Raw genomic sequence first — 19,152 nt, forward strand, 5'->3', positions numbered from 1 at the left:
CCCCCGGCACCGCCCCCGGCACCCCCGGACACCGCGGAGACACCCAGCACGCAGCGTCTCCCACCCGCAGCATCCCCCAAACACAGCCCTTGTCCCCTTAGGGACCCCTGACACGCAGCCCCCATCGTTTCGGGGACCCCCAGCAGGCAGCAACCCCCACCACGCTGATCCTTCCATCATCTCCTGGCGACAAAACAGAGAGGGGTTGGGACAGAGAGAGGACGGCCAGATGCCACCATCCCAGCCAGGTTTGCCGTTTTGAGGGCATCAGGGCACAGCTGGCACGTCTCAAAGTCAAAAAGTGCTTTTCTTTTCCAGAAATGGGAGACAGGGATGGGTGTGATGGAAGCCCAATATCCCATCTAACCCTGACCTCTCTCTGGCAGTTCAAAACTATTCCCCTTCATCCTGGCACTCCACACCCTTGTCCAAAATCCCTCTCCAGCTCTCTTGGAGCCCCTGTAGGCACTGGAAGGGGTGTAAGGTCTCTCTGGAGCCTTTTCCACATGAACACCTCCTGCTCTCCCAGCCTATCTCCATCAGGAAAACATCAGGGCGGCTCCAGACCCCAAATTCTCAGAGTCATCCTTCCTTTTCCAGGCCACTCAGACTCGTGGGGAATGAGGCTGCTGCCCCTCAGGCTGCTGCCCAGCACCCTACAGGCACCGTGGTGGACTCTTGCCATGGCTTCACCAGTACCAGCAGGTCCACACCCAGCTCTGCTCATCTCCTGCCCAGGGTCCATCACGGCACAGAGTGAATCCATCAGGCGACTCCAGGCTTCCCTCACTGCCAAGCAAAGATGCTATTTTAGCTAATCTGTAAAACCCCAACCCTTTCAGCTCCCACCTGCCTTCCCACATTCCGTTTGGGTTTAAACAGTGGCTCTCTCAGGTAGGACCCCAACCCCACCTCCCTCTGAGCCACCCCAGCCTTGCCCACACCCAGCACCATCCACGGCTGCCGTGCTGCTCCAAATCCGTGTTTATAGGACACCAGCAGGGTGAAGGAAAAGGAGAAAAACGGCATTAACACGTTCACTGGCACTGGGAAGGAGGGCCAGGAATGTAAACGCAGCCCAGAGCTAGTCCGAAAATGGTAACAGCTGGAAAGAAGGGCTGGAAAGTTTGTTCATAGGGATCTGAGATCCTAGCCAGGCTCCCAGCATCCAGCTCAGCCAAAATACCCTGCCCTCAGCTGCTCTGCTGCACTTACAGTCCTAGGCTGAAATTTTATAACTGCAAAATTTGATTTTTTTTTTAATTCTCTATTTTAAGATCCCAAATTAGCATCTGGAAGCTCCTTAGGGAGGAGTACACCAAAACCCAGGGTCACACACACAAACCCCTCACAATAGGAGCTTCAGTAGCTGGGATTAACACATAAAAAACACCCCAAAATTTGGGAGGGAGCCATTTGTCACTGGCATTGCATGGGCAAAACAAGAACCAGGGAAAAGAAGCTCCCCAAATGCCTCATCAGCAATTTTTCTCGTCGTGTTCCTCTCCGTACGCACACTCCAAATTTCCCTGACACTGCAGAATTAAACTGCTGCAATATGAGCAGAATCCACGGGAGGTCATGGCAGGACCGAGTGCTGCCAAACCAGGGTGCTCCAAGAGGCCCTTCCAAACCCTTGGAAACGCCCTCCTGGCTTTGCCCCTGGGATCTGAATGCTGTGGGAATGTGGTGTGCTGCTGTGGTATTTCACACATAGAGCTGAGGTGTCCTCAAGGGATGCATCCCCAAGGGATGCTGGTGGCCCCACAAAACTTTGGGGGCACCCTCTGTAGCCAGAGGGAGGGGACAGACATCCTGTCACTGCCCTAGTGGGGGAAAAGACTCTTCAGACCCCTCCTCAATTACAGTGGATGGTATAGAAGAGTCTGACCTGGTTTAAAAAAATTAAATACATATTACAGTGTAATATATTAACACAGATTAATGGTGTCCTGTTCCTGAAGGGTTCAAGGCCAATGTTGGTGGACACCTTCCACTAGACTAGGTTGCTCCAGGTCCCATCCAACCTGGCCCTAAAGACATCCAGGGATGAGGCAGCCACTGGAGACAGAACAAATGATCAGTTTGGGGCAGTTTTGCACATGGGAGATCTATGAGAACATCAGGCTTCTCTTTGTGTGACATTTTACAATTTAACCCTCAGCTGCTGGGTCTGGGTTTGACCCTTCCCTGCTCTCTGGGCATGACTGGGAGACAGCCCATGATGGGAGTCTGCTCCAAAGGGAAAGGAAAATCCTCCCCGCCCCCTGAATCACAGTCCAAATCACCTTGATTTAGAAGAACCAAAATCTTTATTGATCTCACTGTATCAGCAACCACTGGCGAGAGCTTTTCTCCTCCCAAACACCTGCTTGAAGGGACGGTAAAAACCAAGAGAAATCCCAAATGGATCCCCTGACTAGCAGAGGAACGCCCCAGCGAGGCCAGGCACTCCCTCCCTGCTCAGCCCCAAGCCCGCTTACAAAAGGGAACCGGGAGAAAATTGTTGGGATGGGGAACGGAGACACAAGGAGGTTGGGAAAGGGGGCATTTAGAGAAAAAAAATAAACAACAACAAGGTTTCCCTCCAGCTCCTGTCCATTAAGTCACGTTGTCCTTGGATATGGTCTAATTCTTTCTGGCTAGCAGAGGAGGTTTCCCAAAACGAGCAGCTGTGCTGAGGGCGCCAGGTCCCTGCAACCACAGTGGCCGTCCCTGCTTGGCCAAGGATGTCCTCACCCCCTGCCCCTGCCCCTCCCTTGATCCGAGGGCCTAACTGACCTCCTAGGATCTTCGCTTCAAGGAAAATATATTCATTTCTATATAATATATATATTTGTGTGTGTCTCACCACCACCCACCCACACGCATGTACATATTGCTACTCACACTCACTCACTCGTGCGCCCACGGCGGCCGGGCTGCTGCCTTCACCTCACCTCCCACACCAGGGAGAGGATGGGAAAGACAACCCATTCCCTGGGGTTGTGCTTTTGCTTCTTCCTCCCCCTACCGCCCGAAACGAGGGGCAGCCCCCTCCTTGTGGAAAAAAAAAAGCAGCTGGAAGATGGGAGCTCGCCACCAGCACTGCCCCGTGCCGAACACACCTAGAGAAATAAATTACAGGATGGAAAGTGCACAAAGCCTGTGGGGTGTCCCCTCCCCAGCACGGGTCCCCCCAGGGCTGGGTACTGAGGTGGGGGCGACCCTGGCGAGGGAGGGAGGATGGATGGAGCAGGCACTCAGGTGGGGGCTGATAAAATGGCACTTGAGAAGATTGTGGAGCTGGTGATGGCTCCCAACAGGCAGTAAAAAAATCAAAACTGGGGGGCTGGTGGGATTGGGGGACACGGCCTGACACCGCTGCAGCCACGCAGGGCCTTGCCCAGGGCAAGAGTCGCATGGAGAGAGGGGGAAAAATAAATCCCATCTCCAGGGGAGGTTCAAGATGGCCACGACATGCCAGCTGGCAAAGGGGAGGTTAGCGTGAAAATGCTTTATCCACGACAGCATGATCTGGCTGGGAGAAATCCCACCCTGAAAACTGAGCAAAGGATGGCATCGATGGCAGCACCCTGCAAGGAGAGCGCCCCATCCCTGTGGTGTCTGGCGAGCCCCCACAGCCCCCAGGGACACCCAGTGATTCCTGAGACATCCAACGGTGCCAGAGGGATCTCCCCCCTGTGGGATTCACATTTTAAAGGGCTGGGGAGTAAAAAAAACCCCAAGCACTACAAAGCACTTTCCCAGAGGCTCTCAGCCCCAGCCCAGAAGTTGTTGGGGGTAAAGTGCCCCTTTTTAGTACCAAAAATAAAAACAAGGGGGTTTTATACTATATGGCTACATTGCTGTGAGTCCTAGCTGGTGGGTGGGGGACACAGCCCCTGGCTGGAAGACCAAGATGGAAGAAATCCAGGTAGGAGAGATGTGGACATGCTGGCTGATTCCATCAGGGACTACATCAGATCCCTGGCGCACCGAAGGAAACGCTCCCAATGTTGTCCTTCGCTGAATGCCAGCACATCCCAGGGAAACTCAAAAAACACCCTCCCCAGGGTGCAAACAGGTGCATGATTTTAGAAGTGACGTTTCCCCCTCCTCCTCCCAGGCTGCCCAAATTTTCCAGGAGAAGGGGGCAAAGGGGGCAACAGAGCTCCAGAACACTGAGCTGCTGGCAATGGGAGGTTTGGGTAACAAGAGGGGAATTTTAGTGGGGGGCACGAGGCAGCAAAAGAGGCAAAGGGATGTTTTAAAAAGAAGCCTGGTAGAGATGAGGCTGCTGGCCAGATGGAAGAGGAGGAATAGGGCCGGATCCAGAAGGGATGCTCCGTCTGGCACATGCTGGGACTGGTCACCGGCAAAGGCGGAGAAGACAGAGCTGCACTCCCTCCAAAAAAGAGGAGGAGGAGGAGGCAGGGAGGGGACGCTGGTGGGGACCGCTGCCACCTCCCCCTCGCCGGGACGGATCCTGCTGAGCCGAATGGGGGGTGCACAGGTCTGGGGAGTCGCTGCCTCTCCGTGGTTCCCGCTCAGATATCCATCTCGAACTGAGCATCGTCCCCTGGCAAGAGGCAAGGAGAGCAGTGTTAGGGGTGTCATCCTCCACCCCAAATCCCTCCTGTCCCACCCCGGAGTCCCTTACCCATGGATGGTTTGCCCTCCTGGTGGTTTAAGCTGGTGGCGTCCGCTTTGGGCTCCTCGCCGGCCTCGCCGGGGCTGGTGACGCCGGGAATATTGGGGAGGTGACAAGGCGGGGTCTTGGCCATGGGGGAGTTGCGGCGGTCCAGCAGGAACTTGCGGTCGTAGATGATCCGGGTGCCTGGGGGGAGGACGGGAGGAGAGTGGGGGAATCCGGTTCGGCAGCGCTTGTTTGCCGAAGGAGTTTCCCGGCGGGACGGGTTCCCTGGCCAAGGTTCTCCGCCAAAGATCGGCGGGGAGGGCTGGGGGGTGCGCGCCGCCGCTCTGCTCGCCCTTATCTGGGCACGACAGGCGATAATTCGCCGCTGCCCAAACAGCCCGGCGGCAGCTGGGTCCCGGGGAGATCAACGCTGCCCGGCGCAGAGACCTGGCAAACTCAAGGCAGGGCTGGGAGCGCGTCCCGGGGATGCCGATGGAAGCGGCACCCCGGAATACCACGTGTCCCGCTCTCCTGCACAGGAGGCAGGGCACGACCCCGCGCTGCCGAGGCGGGGTAGGGCCGGGGCACCGACCCCCCTCCAGCGCCCGCGTCCCACCGGGAGCTTCCTGCCGACCCGTCCGGGGATCCAGCTGCCGCCCCGCCGGGACCCTCCGCGCTCCCGGAGAAATAATAAACTCATCTGCACGCGTGTGCGGCGAGGAGAGCGGGCGGCAGGCGCTGCGTATCAACACCACAGCGAGGGGATAGAGGCGCGCTAGGCACGGTACGCCCGCGACACGCGGCGCTCGGGGCTGGCGGGCTGGCCCGGGCGCGCTCCCCCGGAGGCCCCGGCGGGCGCGACGCTTTTACCTCCCGGCGTGGTGGAGAAGAGCGTCCCGCCGGGGGTGGTGCAGTAGTCGGCGGGGAGCTGCGCGGCGTCGCTGAGGGTGACGGTGCGGGTGGGGATGGCCCGGCTCTGGCTTGGCTGGCGGCCGCCTGCGGACGACATGGCCCCCGCTCGGCGCCGCGCTTTGTCCCCGCCGAGCGGCGCGGGCGGAGCGGCCCCGCCCCGCCCCGGGCCGGCCCCGCCCCCGGCCCGCCCGGCCCCGCCCGCCGCCGCCAGGGGGCAGGCGCCGCGCCACGCCGCCCTGCCCGCGCCTCCCACGTGGTCTAGCGGTTAGGATTCCTGGTTTTCACCCAGGCGGCCCGGGTTCGACTCCCGGCGTGGGAAGCTGGAGCTTTTTTGGCGGGGTGTGGAGGGCAGAGGGGTGGCGCCCTGCTACTCTGTCCTGTCCATGGTTCCTTCGGCCCAAATGTTTTGGCTATACCGAGATGAATTAATCACCGGAATACATCCACATATCCCAAACCCAGAAACAGATTGTATCCCCATAGCAGGGAATAGCATTCATTTCCATATCCCAAACCCAGAAAGAGTTGGTATCCCCACATCCCATACCAGGGAATAGCATTCATCTCCATTTCCCAAACTAGGAAAAGGGCATGGATCCCTATATCCCAAATGAGGAAATGGGTTGCATCCCCTTATGCCAAACCAGGAAAGGACATGCATCCCCACCCACACCAATATCCCAAACCAGGGAACAGGATTCATGCCCATATCCCAAACTGGGAAAATGGCATATCCAATACCAGGAAGGGGGATACATCCAAATATCTCAGACCAGGAAAAGGGATGCATCCCCATTTCCCAAACCAAGAAGGAGATGAATCCCCATATCCCACACCAAGAAAGGGGATACATCCCCATATCCTACACCAGGAAAGGGGATACATCGCCATACCCCAAGCCAGGGAATAGGATGCATCTCCATACCCCATAAGCAGCACCCTGCAAAGCTGGGAATCTCACCCCTGAGGGACATGCCAGCCCCAGCACAGCCTCCCTCCCTCTCCTGGGAACACTGATCCTGTCAGCTATTTTTAGTATCCCTCTCCCAGAGGCCAGAGTGGCTGGTTTCTCCCTCCAGCCCTGGATCCCCCGGTCCGAGGCGCATTCCCGGCGGGAGCGGCCGCCCGCCTGCACAGGAGGATGGGCGAGGCGGTGGCCCGGGTGGCCAGGAAGGTGAACGACACGGTGGAGAACAAAACGGATTCCCTGGGTAAGCCCGGCGCTCCGTCCCGGCTCCCGCTCGGGGCCCGGACAAGGATCGGGTATCCGGGAGCAGAGCTCAGTTTTTCACTGCCACAGTCTAAAAAAAGCTGTCGGCGTTCCCTCCCCGCGGTTCTGGAGAAGAGAAAGGCTCCCCCAAAGGGCCCTCGGTCCCGCAAGTTAGAGCAGGTTTACATAATCCCCTGGGATGTGTCCCTCCTGGGAGCAGGAGCAGGAGCAGGTTTTTCCCCATGTTGCCTTGTCAGATTTGTGTTTTCCTGCGATTTCCCCATTTCCAAGAGCAAGGTGCAGAAAAGGAGAGAAATGAAAGCCACTCATTTTTATTCCCACTGGATTCCCAGTCCTGGGATATAAACCAGCGTATGTCAGGAGCTGGAACTTCATCGGTCAGGCTCTCCACATCCTCCTGAGGGAGACGTGGGAGGATGCAGCTGGCTCCATCAGCCCCTGCAGTGGCTTTGGGGAGGGGGCAGGAAGCAGAGCCCATCCTAGGGCTGGGATACAGGGTTTCCATCCCTGGTGTCTCCTGGGAGGGGAAACAGAAACAACTCAGGACAAAACAAGAAGGTGAGAAGCACAACCAAATATTTTTCCCTCTCCACCCCTTGCCATGGGACAACTGCCCATGACTGTGAGAAATCCAGCCAGGAGCATGCCCAGGGGCATCCCTGCTCTGCTCAGCTACCCCCAGGGAATTAGGGACACAGGGGAGCAGGATGACTGAAGGTATCAGACCCTTGCCTGGGTCTCTCTGTGCGCAGATCTGGCCAACTGCAAACTGATGACCTTCCCCGTTGGGATCTACAAAGCCATGAGGAGCGTCACCGAGGGGATCCATCGCATCTCCCTGGCCAACAACGAGCTCAAGTCCATCACCAGCCGATTTGTCACCACCTTCAGCCAGCTGACAGGTAAGGGACTGCCACTGCCAATCCTCTGGGACACTCCAGTAGCCCCCAGGTCGCTGCAGAGGTGGCAAAGCACCCAAGAGTCTCCCCTGAACTCACACCTCATTGCAAGCATTAGTTCAGATCCCAAAAAATCCATTTTTCCTTATACTTTCTGTCCCTTGAAGGAGAGTACAGGTTCTGCTCTCACCCACCCTTCCAAACTGGTCACTCATCACCCTGCAGCTCCTCCAGGGATGGGGCTGAGGATGGAGGAGGACAGGAAAGACATCTTGGGGATAACAACGGGGCTTGGAAGGGACCGGACAATCCAGGCTGTGCTGAGTAATTAGTCTCATGTGAGACATCAGTGAGAGTTAATCGCTGCAGGAGATGGGAATGATCATCTGCGCCACAGGGACACCTCCCTGGGGAGCCCAGAAAAAGCAGCCAGAGGCTAGTCCGCTAAAAAATGGCCATTCAAGCATCCAGAGCATCCAGCACCACGGTATTGAACACTGAGGACTGCACTGAGGATGCTCTGGCAGCTTCTAAAATCAATTTTGTTGCTACAATGTACCACACAAATGCCACTGTGGTGGTTGCCTGGGGAGGCTTCCCTTGTTCTGGAGCCAGAGCATCATCTGTGAGAGCACCCCTGGGCTGGGGAAAGAAAACACATCGAGCACAGGAAATCAATTTTCATTTTCTAGACAGCACAAGAAGCCCTGAAGGGAAAAAAAAAAAGACCTTGTTTCTCAGCAAGGGCTTTGCTCCACCAGTGAGCCAATCACTCTGGCCATGAACTGTGCTGGGTCTCAGCAGGAACAGATGCCCCAGGGCTGGGGACAGGCTGAATAAGGCAGCACCTATAAATACCAGGCATTAGCAGGGGTAGGGCAGCTTGTGTGGGTATTTATAGTGCTGAAAGCCCTGTGTCACTGGAGAAGGGCGCTGGGACAGCGGGATTTGAGTTCTGGCCCCAGGAGTGCTGCTCCTAACCCCACAGGAGCTCATTTCTGGGGCGGGAAAGCATCACAGATTGGTAAACTGTGAAAAATAGGTATTTTTCACATCTAATGACCTTTCTTCCACCATTCCATTTATTCCTCAGAAGGGGTTCAGGCACATGAATATAGAGAGCTAGCCTTAAGCCATGACAAAAGTCCATTGGGGAGATAATCGCACTGAGGAAATATTCCTTATTTTTTACAGATCCTGCTTGCAAAGGCTGCCCAGTTTCACTAGGAAACCAACAAAAACATCACTCCTAAATGTGGTATTCCCAGCAGGCAAATCTACAATGGCAACCACGGAAAACAGGGGGGGAAAAAAAAAAAAAAAAGGCGCCCCAATTTTTGGAGCTGGAATCCCACTGATGGACCTGGCAGTCCACGGGGACAGAAGCTGTAAATCAAGCCGTGCATTAGCTATTTTCCCATCTTTTACCCTGGATCCCACCACCTCCCTTCTCTCTTGCCAGAGCTCAACCTGGCGGGCAATTACCTGCACCGCCTGCCCGAGGAAATCACATCCCTGCTGCACCTCCGGGCCATCGACCTCTCCCGCAACAGGTTCCGCCGCTTCCCGGAGCCCCTGGCCACCGTCCCCGCCCTGGAGACCATCGACCTGCAAGAGAACGAGATCGCAGGTGAGGAGGAAAATTTCCCACTGGAAAAAAAAGAAAAGAAAAAAAAAAAAAAAAAAAAGTGATTTAGCATCACCCGAGGGATGATGCTAAATAATCAGAGTCTGCTTAGCCATTTGCCTTTCCCGGTGTTTTCACAGCCTCATTTGAGCTGCACTATTCTCCACGCTGGGATGGGTGTAGCTTTTAAAGGCAACTCCAGCCAGGGTGACCCACAATCCCCAGATTTCATCGAAAAACCAGTGCTGGTTGCAGAACCAGCAACCAGTGGTTCTGCAACTGGGCCGGGATGTTTGCTGCCAGGCTAAGCAATCTCACGAGCCCACCTGAACATTTCCCAGAACGAACAGGAGCTGTTTAACACTACAAAATACCCTAAAAATAAAACCAAAGGAATGGTAGGAGATGCTCAGCCCTGCAGCAGCAGGAAAACCTTTCATGTGCAAAAGCTGGAGGCTTTGGAGTCTCCAAAAGCTGGGCAAAAGGGGCAGCTGTTGTACACAGATAAAAAAGGATTTGTTTAGGAGGCAGCTTTCAAAGAGCTCGGACTGGAGCATCCCACAGCCCCCACGGACCCCCAGGGAGGTGAACATCCGAGTCCACTCAATTTTGCTGTTTTATCTGGGGTTGCTTCAGCTGCTGCTGGGAAAGCTGCTCCCTGCAACACGAGGTTTATTAACAGCCTCACATCAGCTGCTCCCTGGCTGTGCCTGTGGAAACACTGGAATTAAAAAACTGCTTCCACGGGAGCCAGAGAAATTCAAGGCTTTTCCTCACCCTCTTCTTCTCTCCCGCCTCCCAGAGAGAGCTGTCTCACCTTTAGCTCCCTCCATCACTTTTTAATTGGCTGATTTCAATCCGACCTGGTCTCCAAACAGCATTTCCCCCACTTGTTTGTGCAAGCAGGGTGCTGCAAGAAAGAAAGGCAGCTTTTTGGTGCCTTTTTCCCTGTTAAAATGCAGGGAGGAAAGGCTGCATCCAGGGTTGCACCCAGCTGGATTGATCCTGGGCTGGGAGGAGAACAAGGCTGCCAGGTCACCTCCCACCAGGCTCCCCTCGGCTGGGACGTGTCCTTCAGATGTGGGGAAAATAAAAACAGAGTAAAATTTAACAGTTTCAAGCTAGGGCAATGTCTGAGTAGTGCACACGACGCTGCCTGGCTGCAGAAATAGGTGACGTGAGATTATTTTACACATTTTCTGGAAAGGGAAGAGGTAGAGACCAGAAAGCCGGGGGGGTTCAGCCCATTTTTTCCAATGAAACAAAAACCTGGGCAATCACACTGCTCCTACCAGCCCTTCCCAAATAGGTTCCAGGCTCCCCTGCACGTAAGCTTGTGTTGGTTGCAGATCCCCTTGTTTGTGGTGCTGTGCCAGTCCTGCCTGTCCTCCTGTGCCATCCCAGGGATGCTGGACAAGCTCCTGCCAGGGCTGCAAACCTGATTTAAAATCTCCTGCTGAAACAGCTGAATGCCCTCCTAAGACACATTGAGCTGCAAGTGGTGGGTAATGTTTTCCAAAGGGGAACAGGAGTGACAGGATATTAATTAGTGCCTGCCTGGAGCCTGTGGGCTCTGTGAAAGGAGACATTTAGTGCCACAAGACACCCTTTTCATCTAAATAAGCTCTTAACCCTGGACTGTAATTATGTATATATTACTGTCAGTGCTTTTAACTCTTTCCCCGATAATTAGGGTTGTATCAAATCAGCATTTCAAGCTCCCAAATCCACGGGGATGTTTTGGTGCCTGGAGCTGCAGCTTCTCTTTCCCTTATTCCTTGATTAATGGTTTAATAGGGATGATGTTGAGATTGCTGCCAAGGCTGGGGAGGTCACTGCTGGAGGCAACTGCGGTAATTTTGTCCTCCTCAGAATGTTGAGATGGGACAAAGGGGGATGGTCTCAAACTCAGAGTAAGGTTAGATGGGATGTTGGGAAGAAATTCTTCCCTGTGAGGGTGATGAGACAGAGATCCACAGAGACACTGTGGATCTCTGGAAGTGTCCAAGGCCAGGCTGGATGGGGCTTACAGCAACCTGGGATAGTGGAAAGTGTCCCTGCCTTTGTCCAGGGGTGAACTGGATGAGCTTTAAGGTCCTTCCAACCCAGACCATTCCACTATGGTGTCACTCACTTACTGTCACATTCTGCTTTAGTTATGTAGAAACCTTTTCCCTCCCTGTTTTTTGCTTAGCTGGTGAAGCCAGCATGAATAATTTAGGCTCAAATGCAAGCGCCTCATCCATTGGGAAGGCAGCAAGTGATGTTTTGGGTTGTTTTTAGAGGAATTTGTGGCTCACAACAACCCTACAGCTATAGGCTGCACCATGTGCCCTGCCTGTCCCTTCATGCCAGGGGTGAGTCACTGCTCCTTACCTGGAATTAAGGTGCAGAGCCGAGCTGTTCCCAGCCTGAGAAGGTCTTGGTCCCCAAAATACTTTACTAAACTCCCTAACTGAAGCAAAATGAGTGAAAGCACTTTTAACTTTATCATGCTGCTTAAGAGAATGATTAAACTTCTTATTCTCCACTGTGTTAGAAGATGATTAAATGGAAAGATCTATGAAAAAATATTACTTTTGTGCTTGAAGGAAAAAAAAACCAAGCAAAGTGATATGGGGGAATGGCAGTAAACAAATCTACCATGAAGAAGAGTTATTAAAAAAATTCATGTGAAGCTCTGCCTGATGAGATATGCACTCCTAGGGAATTTGTTTATGGAAAATAGCAACATTTTCTGAAGGAGAAAAAGGGAAAAAACAAAGGCATCGAACTGTTTGAGGTTTTTTCCAGCACAAAATCAGCTTAATGGTTAAAAAAATCACATCATCATCCACCAGATATAATTACAACACAGCAATTCTGCATAAGGTGCTGGCAGAGGAAACAGAAGCTGGGATATAAAAGGCTCTTGTCATTTTGCTGGCCAAATTAAAAAGAAATTGGTTTAGGTAAATCAGGCAGGTGGGCTTTGCAAGCCCAAAATATTGAGAATTGTAGCAAAATCTATCACCTTTTAATGAGCCTAATGGTTAGGTTTTCATACCAGTCTCATTCCTCTGCTCTCACTGGATTCACACTGGGACCATCCAGCTGAGCTGCACCTTTGTTTTTAGTGCACGGTTTGTAAATGTAATGTTTTTGAAAGGAAAACACCCAAATTCATGGAAATTGCAAAATAGAAGGGTGTCTGTTGATGGCTCAGAGCCATTTTGCAGCCTATCCAACAAGGGCAAAGACCACGTGGCCTCCTGTTAGCTTGAAGAGGGCTCCTGGGCATTGCAACATCGGGGATAAAATCAGGGAATAAGTCTTTGCATCCCAACTTAGTGTCCCGGCAGGGGTTTTATTAGGACTGGGAGAACTGGAGGACAGTGCCCATGTTGGATATCTTGGTGCTTGCACTTTGAGGCCACTTTCTGTAGAATCACAGGATCATTTAGGTTGGAGAAACCTCCAAGACTATCGAGTCCGACCGACAACCATTTGCCTGAGCAGTTGGATAAATTAATATTTCACCATGTTTCTGTTTCGATCAAAGCCTGCAGACAGGCAGGAGCAGGGTTTGCTGCGGGCTGTCCATCAGGAGGAGCTTTCATCCCTTCCACCCCCCAGGGCGGGATCTCACCTCCGTGCTCTGTTTGCAGAGGTGCCGACGGATAAATTGGCCTCCATGGCATTGCTGCGGAGCCTCAACCTGCGGGCCAACCCGGTGGGCCCCGAGGTGCGGCTGCTGGTCCGGCCCCTCGTTCCCTTCGAGCTGCTGCTGTCTCCAGAGGAGCCCATCCCTAAAGCCTGATGGGACCCCAGGGTGCCCGAGCTGTCCCGAGGGGTGACTGCCCACAGGAGTGGTTTGGCTTAGGTCAGTCCCTGCTACGCCCCTGTTTCTGTCCCAAACCTGAGCCAGCGTGTCGTTTTTCCTAAATTGAAAGCAAGCAGCAGGGCTCCCCCGTGAAGGGATGGCTCTGCCAAATCCAAGGCCTGGCAATCTCCTGCTTATGTGCTTTGGGGATGCAGAGGAGCTGCAGGACCTGTGGTGGGAGGTTTGGGTAAAGCTGGGGGGATCTGGGTGTTCACCCTCCCATGTGGGCAGTGATGGGGAGCAGCCAGGATGGTGGCGGGCATCCCTGTGGCTGTAAGGGTTCTCCCTGGAATTGCTGACGTGGTGGTGTACCAAGTGCCTGATTAAATGCTTTACTGTTACATCAGGGGGGTTGTATCTGATTAAATTCAAATTACCAGCCTTGTCGTTAAAGAAGCCCCTTCACACAGCTGCTCACCACAGCCTCCAGCTGGATTCTCCCTGACCCAAGCAGTATCTCCCTGGAAAAATCCTGGTTTTCCAAGGAATCTTTTGTCCCTTCTGTTTTCTCACCATGGAAACCAAAGCAACCCAATGCCAGTGGGTGCCCACACGCTGCTCACCCCGTGGGTATCCCCAGAAGTGTGAGCCCACCTCTGGGGTCCTGGGGGTCCTCAAGTTGTGCTGATTCCCTTCCCAGGAAGAAATGTCCTGGGGAGAGTGGTTTCCCAGTGGCAGAGAGGCCACTGCCAAGCACACCCATGTCCCTTAGCAGCTGGCTGCCTGCAAAAAACTACCAAAAACAACAAACCAACTCCTGGGAGAAACCCCAGGTGTTATCTCAAAACTCCTTGTTTAAACATCTCCCTTGTTTGTTCCTTTGGTATTTAAGGGACAAACACTTCCCAGTGCTGTGTGCAGGCTGGAGAGAACCAGGAATGGTAAATCTTGTAAATATTTGACTTCTGGACTTGCCAAACTTTGGTGAAAGGTTATGGTAAGAGACGTTGGGCATGCTGGAGGAGCTATGGGTTGAGTGGAGCAGCCTGGAGCCAGCACCAGCATCCCCAAACATCGTGTTGCTTGTCCCTGTGTGTGGATTGATGGGTAGGGGATCTCCCCACTCGTCTTGAGGCTCCTGTTATATTTTCCTCCCGGGATGGACAGGAGCGCCGCTGGGGACACCGGCCAGCATCAGTGTGGGGACCTCGGCGGCAGCGAGGGGACACAGACCCCGGCTCTCTCCCTCTCCTTGCCCCGGTGGGCTGCCCGCCCCCGCGCTGCCTCATGGCGGGGGGCTGCGGGCGGGTGCCCCGGTATCCATGGCGATGGGAGGATGTTTCCCCCCGCGCCCCCTCCCCTTCTCCGCTGCAGCGGGCGAGCAGCCGCAACCGGCGCGGCGGCACCGCGGAGCTCCGGACCGGGCAGGAGGAACGGAGGGAGGGACGGGGGCGGACTGCGCCCCCTCCCCGGGCAGCAGATCGCCTCTGGCGGTAACCCCTGCATGGCAGCGATGCAGCTCCCGGAGCCGGGTCCGACCGGCGGAGGTGAGTGCCAAGCCTGATTTATTTTATCCCCAAAAAGCGATCCACCCCTCATCCCAGCCCCCTATTCCATCAGACCAGCCTTTCCCTGCGGTGGTTTCCCACAGCCAGGCAGAGAGGCAGGTGGTCCATCGCCCCCCGTCCTGTCCCCTCATCCCCTTGTCACCACATCCGAGATGTCAATGCTGAACTGAGGACACCTGCATCCATCCATGCATCCGTTCCTCCATCCATTCACCCATCTATCCACTCATTCACCCATCCAGCACCAAGCCGGGTGCTCAGCAGCCCCTTATTTTCCTTTGGCCATCTTCCACCTCGCTTTTAAAACCACCTCCAATTCCATAGGATACCAACCTCTTGCTCATGCTGCAATGCAACCCCAAAAGATAAAGTCCAGCAAAGTTTTAGGCTTAATATCACAGGCTTTGGGCAATCTCATCACAGTCTTATTATTGCTCCTGCTTACAAAGCTGGTTCATGCATCTGATACCAACTATCTAGAGAATCTTGCCCCCTCGTTCCCGCTACTCCCTTGCCCCTCCACGAGGCTCCTTCTCCTGTGTCGGCTGCAACCTCCCCCAGCTCCTTTCTGAATCCCCACTGGAAATGTGTTGCCCAAATCCTGCACCCAGCACGGGGTTGTTAGGGGCTGGATAAGGCCCTCCTGCCTGCTGGAACCTTGGGGAAGCCGCTGGTCCCGGCGGCTGGGAAGAGCATCTCGCTGGCAAGCTGAGCAGCGGCACGGGCACAGGGAAAGGGGGATGCTCCAGCTGCCCGTCACACAGCGGCTCTGGAGGGCTGTCTCAGCTCAGGGCTGACCTGCAGGCGCTTAAAGCTGAAATGTGCCTTTCCTCGTCTCACCACTGCAGCCCGGATTCCCCCGGAGTCAGTCCCGTCACCGCTGCAGGCGGCTCCTGCCCACGCCCGGCATCCTCCCGCAGCCCCGCCTGCGTGCGGCCGGGGAAGCCCGAGGGTGGGAGCACCGAGCCCCGCTCCCCGAAGTGGCAAAATGCCACCCCCGCCTCCCTAGAAGCTCCCAGATAATGATCAGAATGACGACTGTCGCTTTAGATGGGAGGGGAGGGTGTCCCCTGCCCCAGCCCCTTTCCCTTGGCGATTGCGGCTTTGCCGGGCAGAACACGGTTTTGCGGAATATCGAATTGTAAACCTTGGAAGCACAAGGAGAAGCAGCGGCAGCCACCCGGGGGCAGGGATGCTCCCAGGCCAGCCGCGACTGGGACCATACGGATACGGCTCCCATAAGGCCAGAGCATTGGAGTGTCGGGATGTGGATTTGTCTTCTTTGCATCATCCCTAAAACAAGGCCCCATGAGATCAGGATGTCTTCTGGGCTGCTCTAATCCCTCATCAAAAGAATGATGCAAATAATAATGTTGTCAAGTAATAAAAATTTCAAATAATAATTATATCAAATAATAATTATATCAAATAATAATTGTCTCAAATAAGAATTACATCAATGGTATTAAACAATAATCATGTAAAATAATAATTCAGCCAAGGCGCTGCAGAACCTTGAGCTGTGTAACCCAAGGAGGAGGAGACTTGTTGCAGCACGAAGATGAGTCCAGCAGAACATGTCCCAGCCAGTCTGGGCACCAGAATAAATATGAAAACCCACTCCTGGAGGCACTAAGAAGCAAAGGGGGGAAATTGCTTTATTCTCTCCCAGCTTAATTTTCCTGCCTTCCCTTCCCCAGGCCCTTCCAATGGCACCTGGTGGCCCAACTCCAGCGCCAGCCACCTCCTGAGGGAGAACTACACCTTCCTGGCGTACTACCAGCATTCCTCCCCCGTGGCCCTCATGTTCATCCTGGCCTACACCTTCATCTTCCTCATGTGTGTGATTGGCAATGTCCTGGTGTGCTTCGTTGTGGTGAAGAACCGCCAGATGCGCACGGTCACCAACATGTTCCTCCTCAACCTGGCCATCAGCGACCTGCTGGTGGGCATCTTCTGCATGCCCACCACCCTGGTGGACAACCTCATCACAGGTGAGCAGGGCACAGGAAGGGGAGAGACATGAGGAACAGAGAGAAAATGTCCCCCATGCATGAGTGGGCAACATCCTTTTTTTTTTTTTTTTTGAGGTTTTGGCCATTTGTGGTAAAATAAGTTTGATCCTAGTGCTGCATTTGCATATTTGTTTGAAGTTCAGCCATTCTTCACCAAGTAAAGCTGAAAAAACCTCCTATTCTTCCTGCATCCACCTTCAACCTGTGCTGGCTCAGCTCTGCCTGTTGACCTTTCCAAAGATAAGGGAGTTGGGAGGGTTCAGCTGCAGCAGCAGCCAGGCCATAGAGCAGGGTTTGTATTTATTGATTATGGGGCGTGATCTATTTACTGCCTTGGTATTAGGGTCAAGAAGCAAGATGAAGGTCCTTCTGATTGAGGATCCCAAAGCTGGTAGAAAAAATGACAGCCACCAGTTTCAAAGTGTAATGTGCCAATCTTTTTTACCAGTTTTGGGGTTCTCCTTCAAGGATCCATGCTGCTAAAGGCTATCTCCATACAACCCCCTGTTAGGAGTGGGACTTAACAACAACCCACAGCAACAACACAGTGGATGGGGACACCTAAAGGGAGCTGGGTGAGCCAGAGGCACCTACAGCCCCCACGGTGTCCCTTCACAGGTTGGCCCTTTGACAACACCATGTGCAAAATGAGCGGCCTGGTGCAGGGCATGTCCGTCTCCGCCTCTGTTTTCACGCTGGTCGCCATCGCTGTGGAGAGGTACGTTGGCACGGGAATGTGGGGACATGGGGAACAGCAATCTCCATGAGGTCCAGGTGCCCTGTGGGGTTCCCATGGTGGGGAAGCTCCTGGGAGTGTCAGGAGCCTGTCACAGCTCTCCAGGAGGACCACAGAGCTGTCCACGGGGCATTCCAGCAAGGTGTCCTTCCCCACACTGGGCTGAAAACACCAACACATCTCTGCCAACAAAAGAGCAACCCACCTCACCCTCTGTTCCCACCCCTGGGTCCTGGCCGCCCTCCTTCCCCAGGGATGTCCCCACCAGGTGCCCAAAGCCACCACCAGCTGTTCTTCCACAGATTTCGCTGCATCGTCCACCCCTTCCAGCAGAAGCTGACGCTGAGGAAAGCCCTGCTGACCATCACCATCATCTGGGTGCTGGCCCTGCTCATCATGTGCCCCGCTGCCGTCACCCTGACTGTCACCAGGGAGGAGCACCACTTCATGGTGGACACCTACAACAACTCCTACCCTCTCTACTCCTGCTGGGAGGCCTGGCCCGAGACGGGGATGAGGAGGATCTACACCACCGTCCTCTTCTCCCACATCTACGTGGCTCCCCTCGCCCTCATCGTCATCATGTACGCCCGCATCGCCTTCAAGCTCTTTAAGTCAGTGGCGCCTGCCCACGGCGGAGAGGAGCCGGAGGGGAGGAGGATCTCCCGGAGGAAGGCCAAGGTCATCAACATGCTCATCATTGTTGCCCTCTTCTTCACCATCTCCTGGCTGCCCCTCTGGACGCTGATGCTGCTGACAGACTACGGGCGGCTGAGTGAGGGCCAACTCCGCCTGCTTGCCGTCTACGTCTACCCGTTCGCCCACTGGCTGGCCTTCTTCAACAGCAGCGCCAATCCCATCATCTATGGCTACTTCAACGAGAACTTCCGCCGGGGCTTCCAGGAGGTCTTCAGGGCCCCCCTCTGCTCGCTCCACGGCCAGCGCAGGCCCTACACCCCCCGGAGCCAGGGCCATGGGGCCCTCTCGGGCACCCGCAACCGCATCTTCACCCCGGCGCCAACCAGCGCCTCGCCGGCCATGCCCAAGCCGGGGCCGCTGGCCCCACGCCGCACCGCTGTCCCTGCGTGGGACGGCTGAGGAGCCGCGGCCACCGAGCCACTCTGGACCAAGGGCTGGTGGGGTGAGGAGTGGGGATTTGCCACTTTATGGCCATGAGACGTCAAAATAAAGGTGTGTCCTGCTGATGACTTGTCCCTGGTTAGGCTCCTCCATTTCCCCCACGGCACCATCCAGAGGGTTCCTAGCAGAGCCCCCCTGGCACCACAGACCCCTGGGCCCTGCCAGAGCCCCCTTTACCCAGCCCCAGTCCAGGCATGGGGCCAGGAGTGCAGGGATCCAGGAGAGGTGCAGGAGAAGGAGCCGTCCTGTGCCACGCTTGGCCACGCCACGCAGAGGCATGCAGCACCGTGCTGTGCTGGACCAAGCCATGCCATGCGGAATCGTGCCAAACCACGCTGCCACAGCCATGCCAGGCAGGACCGAGCCGCATTGTGCTGGGCCATGCTACTCCATGCTATCGTGGTCATGGGGAATGGACCATTCCCGTGGCCATTCCGTGGATGGGCAATGCTGTGGCCGTGTTGTACCAAGGCATCCCATACTCCTGTGGCCATGCTGGACCAAGCCGGACCGGACCAGGCCATCCCATGCTGTTGTGTCCCTGCTAGACCAAACCATGCCACGCAGGACATCACCACTCCTTGCATTTGTGGCCATTCTGGGC

General features: G+C 54.9%; 3 protein-coding genes and 1 non-coding gene across 4 annotated transcripts; 3 read left to right on the forward strand and 1 right to left on the reverse strand.

Moving 5' to 3' along the window:
• Positions 1–2,293: 2,293 nt before the first annotated feature.
• EIF4EBP2 (eukaryotic translation initiation factor 4E binding protein 2) lies at positions 2,294–5,688 on the reverse strand. Its single transcript, XM_063406256.1, has 3 exons — positions 5,489–5,688; positions 4,643–4,819; positions 2,294–4,561 (listed from the first exon to the last, which is right to left on the reverse strand). The coding sequence occupies exons 1-3, from the start codon at positions 5,625–5,627 to the stop codon at positions 4,530–4,532; spliced, it is 348 nt and encodes a 115-aa protein (XP_063262326.1). The 5' UTR covers positions 5,628–5,688; the 3' UTR covers positions 2,294–4,529.
• LRRC20 (leucine rich repeat containing 20) lies at positions 4,826–14,180 on the forward strand. Its single transcript, XM_063406255.1, has 5 exons — positions 4,826–5,402; positions 6,610–6,741; positions 7,514–7,663; positions 9,123–9,290; positions 12,935–14,180. Exons 2-5 carry the CDS (start codon positions 6,672–6,674, stop codon positions 13,084–13,086), a joined length of 540 nt encoding a protein of 179 aa, XP_063262325.1. The 5' UTR covers positions 4,826–5,402; positions 6,610–6,671; the 3' UTR covers positions 13,087–14,180.
• Positions 5,778–5,849, forward strand: TRNAE-UUC (transfer RNA glutamic acid (anticodon UUC)). The gene has a single exon. It is a non-coding gene; the product is annotated as a tRNA-Glu (tRNA).
• Positions 9,180–18,601, forward strand: NPFFR1 (neuropeptide FF receptor 1). The gene is made up of 4 exons (XM_063406254.1): positions 9,180–9,290; positions 16,358–16,651; positions 17,291–17,390; positions 17,711–18,601. Exons 2-4 carry the CDS (start codon positions 16,462–16,464, stop codon positions 18,504–18,506), a joined length of 1,086 nt encoding a protein of 361 aa, XP_063262324.1. The 5' UTR covers positions 9,180–9,290; positions 16,358–16,461; the 3' UTR covers positions 18,507–18,601.
• The last annotated feature ends 551 nt before the right edge of the window (positions 18,602–19,152 follow it).

Source organism: Prinia subflava, chromosome 9 (assembly GCF_021018805.1).
Source record: "Prinia subflava isolate CZ2003 ecotype Zambia chromosome 9, Cam_Psub_1.2, whole genome shotgun sequence".
Lineage (NCBI taxonomy): Eukaryota > Metazoa > Chordata > Aves > Passeriformes > Cisticolidae > Prinia > Prinia subflava.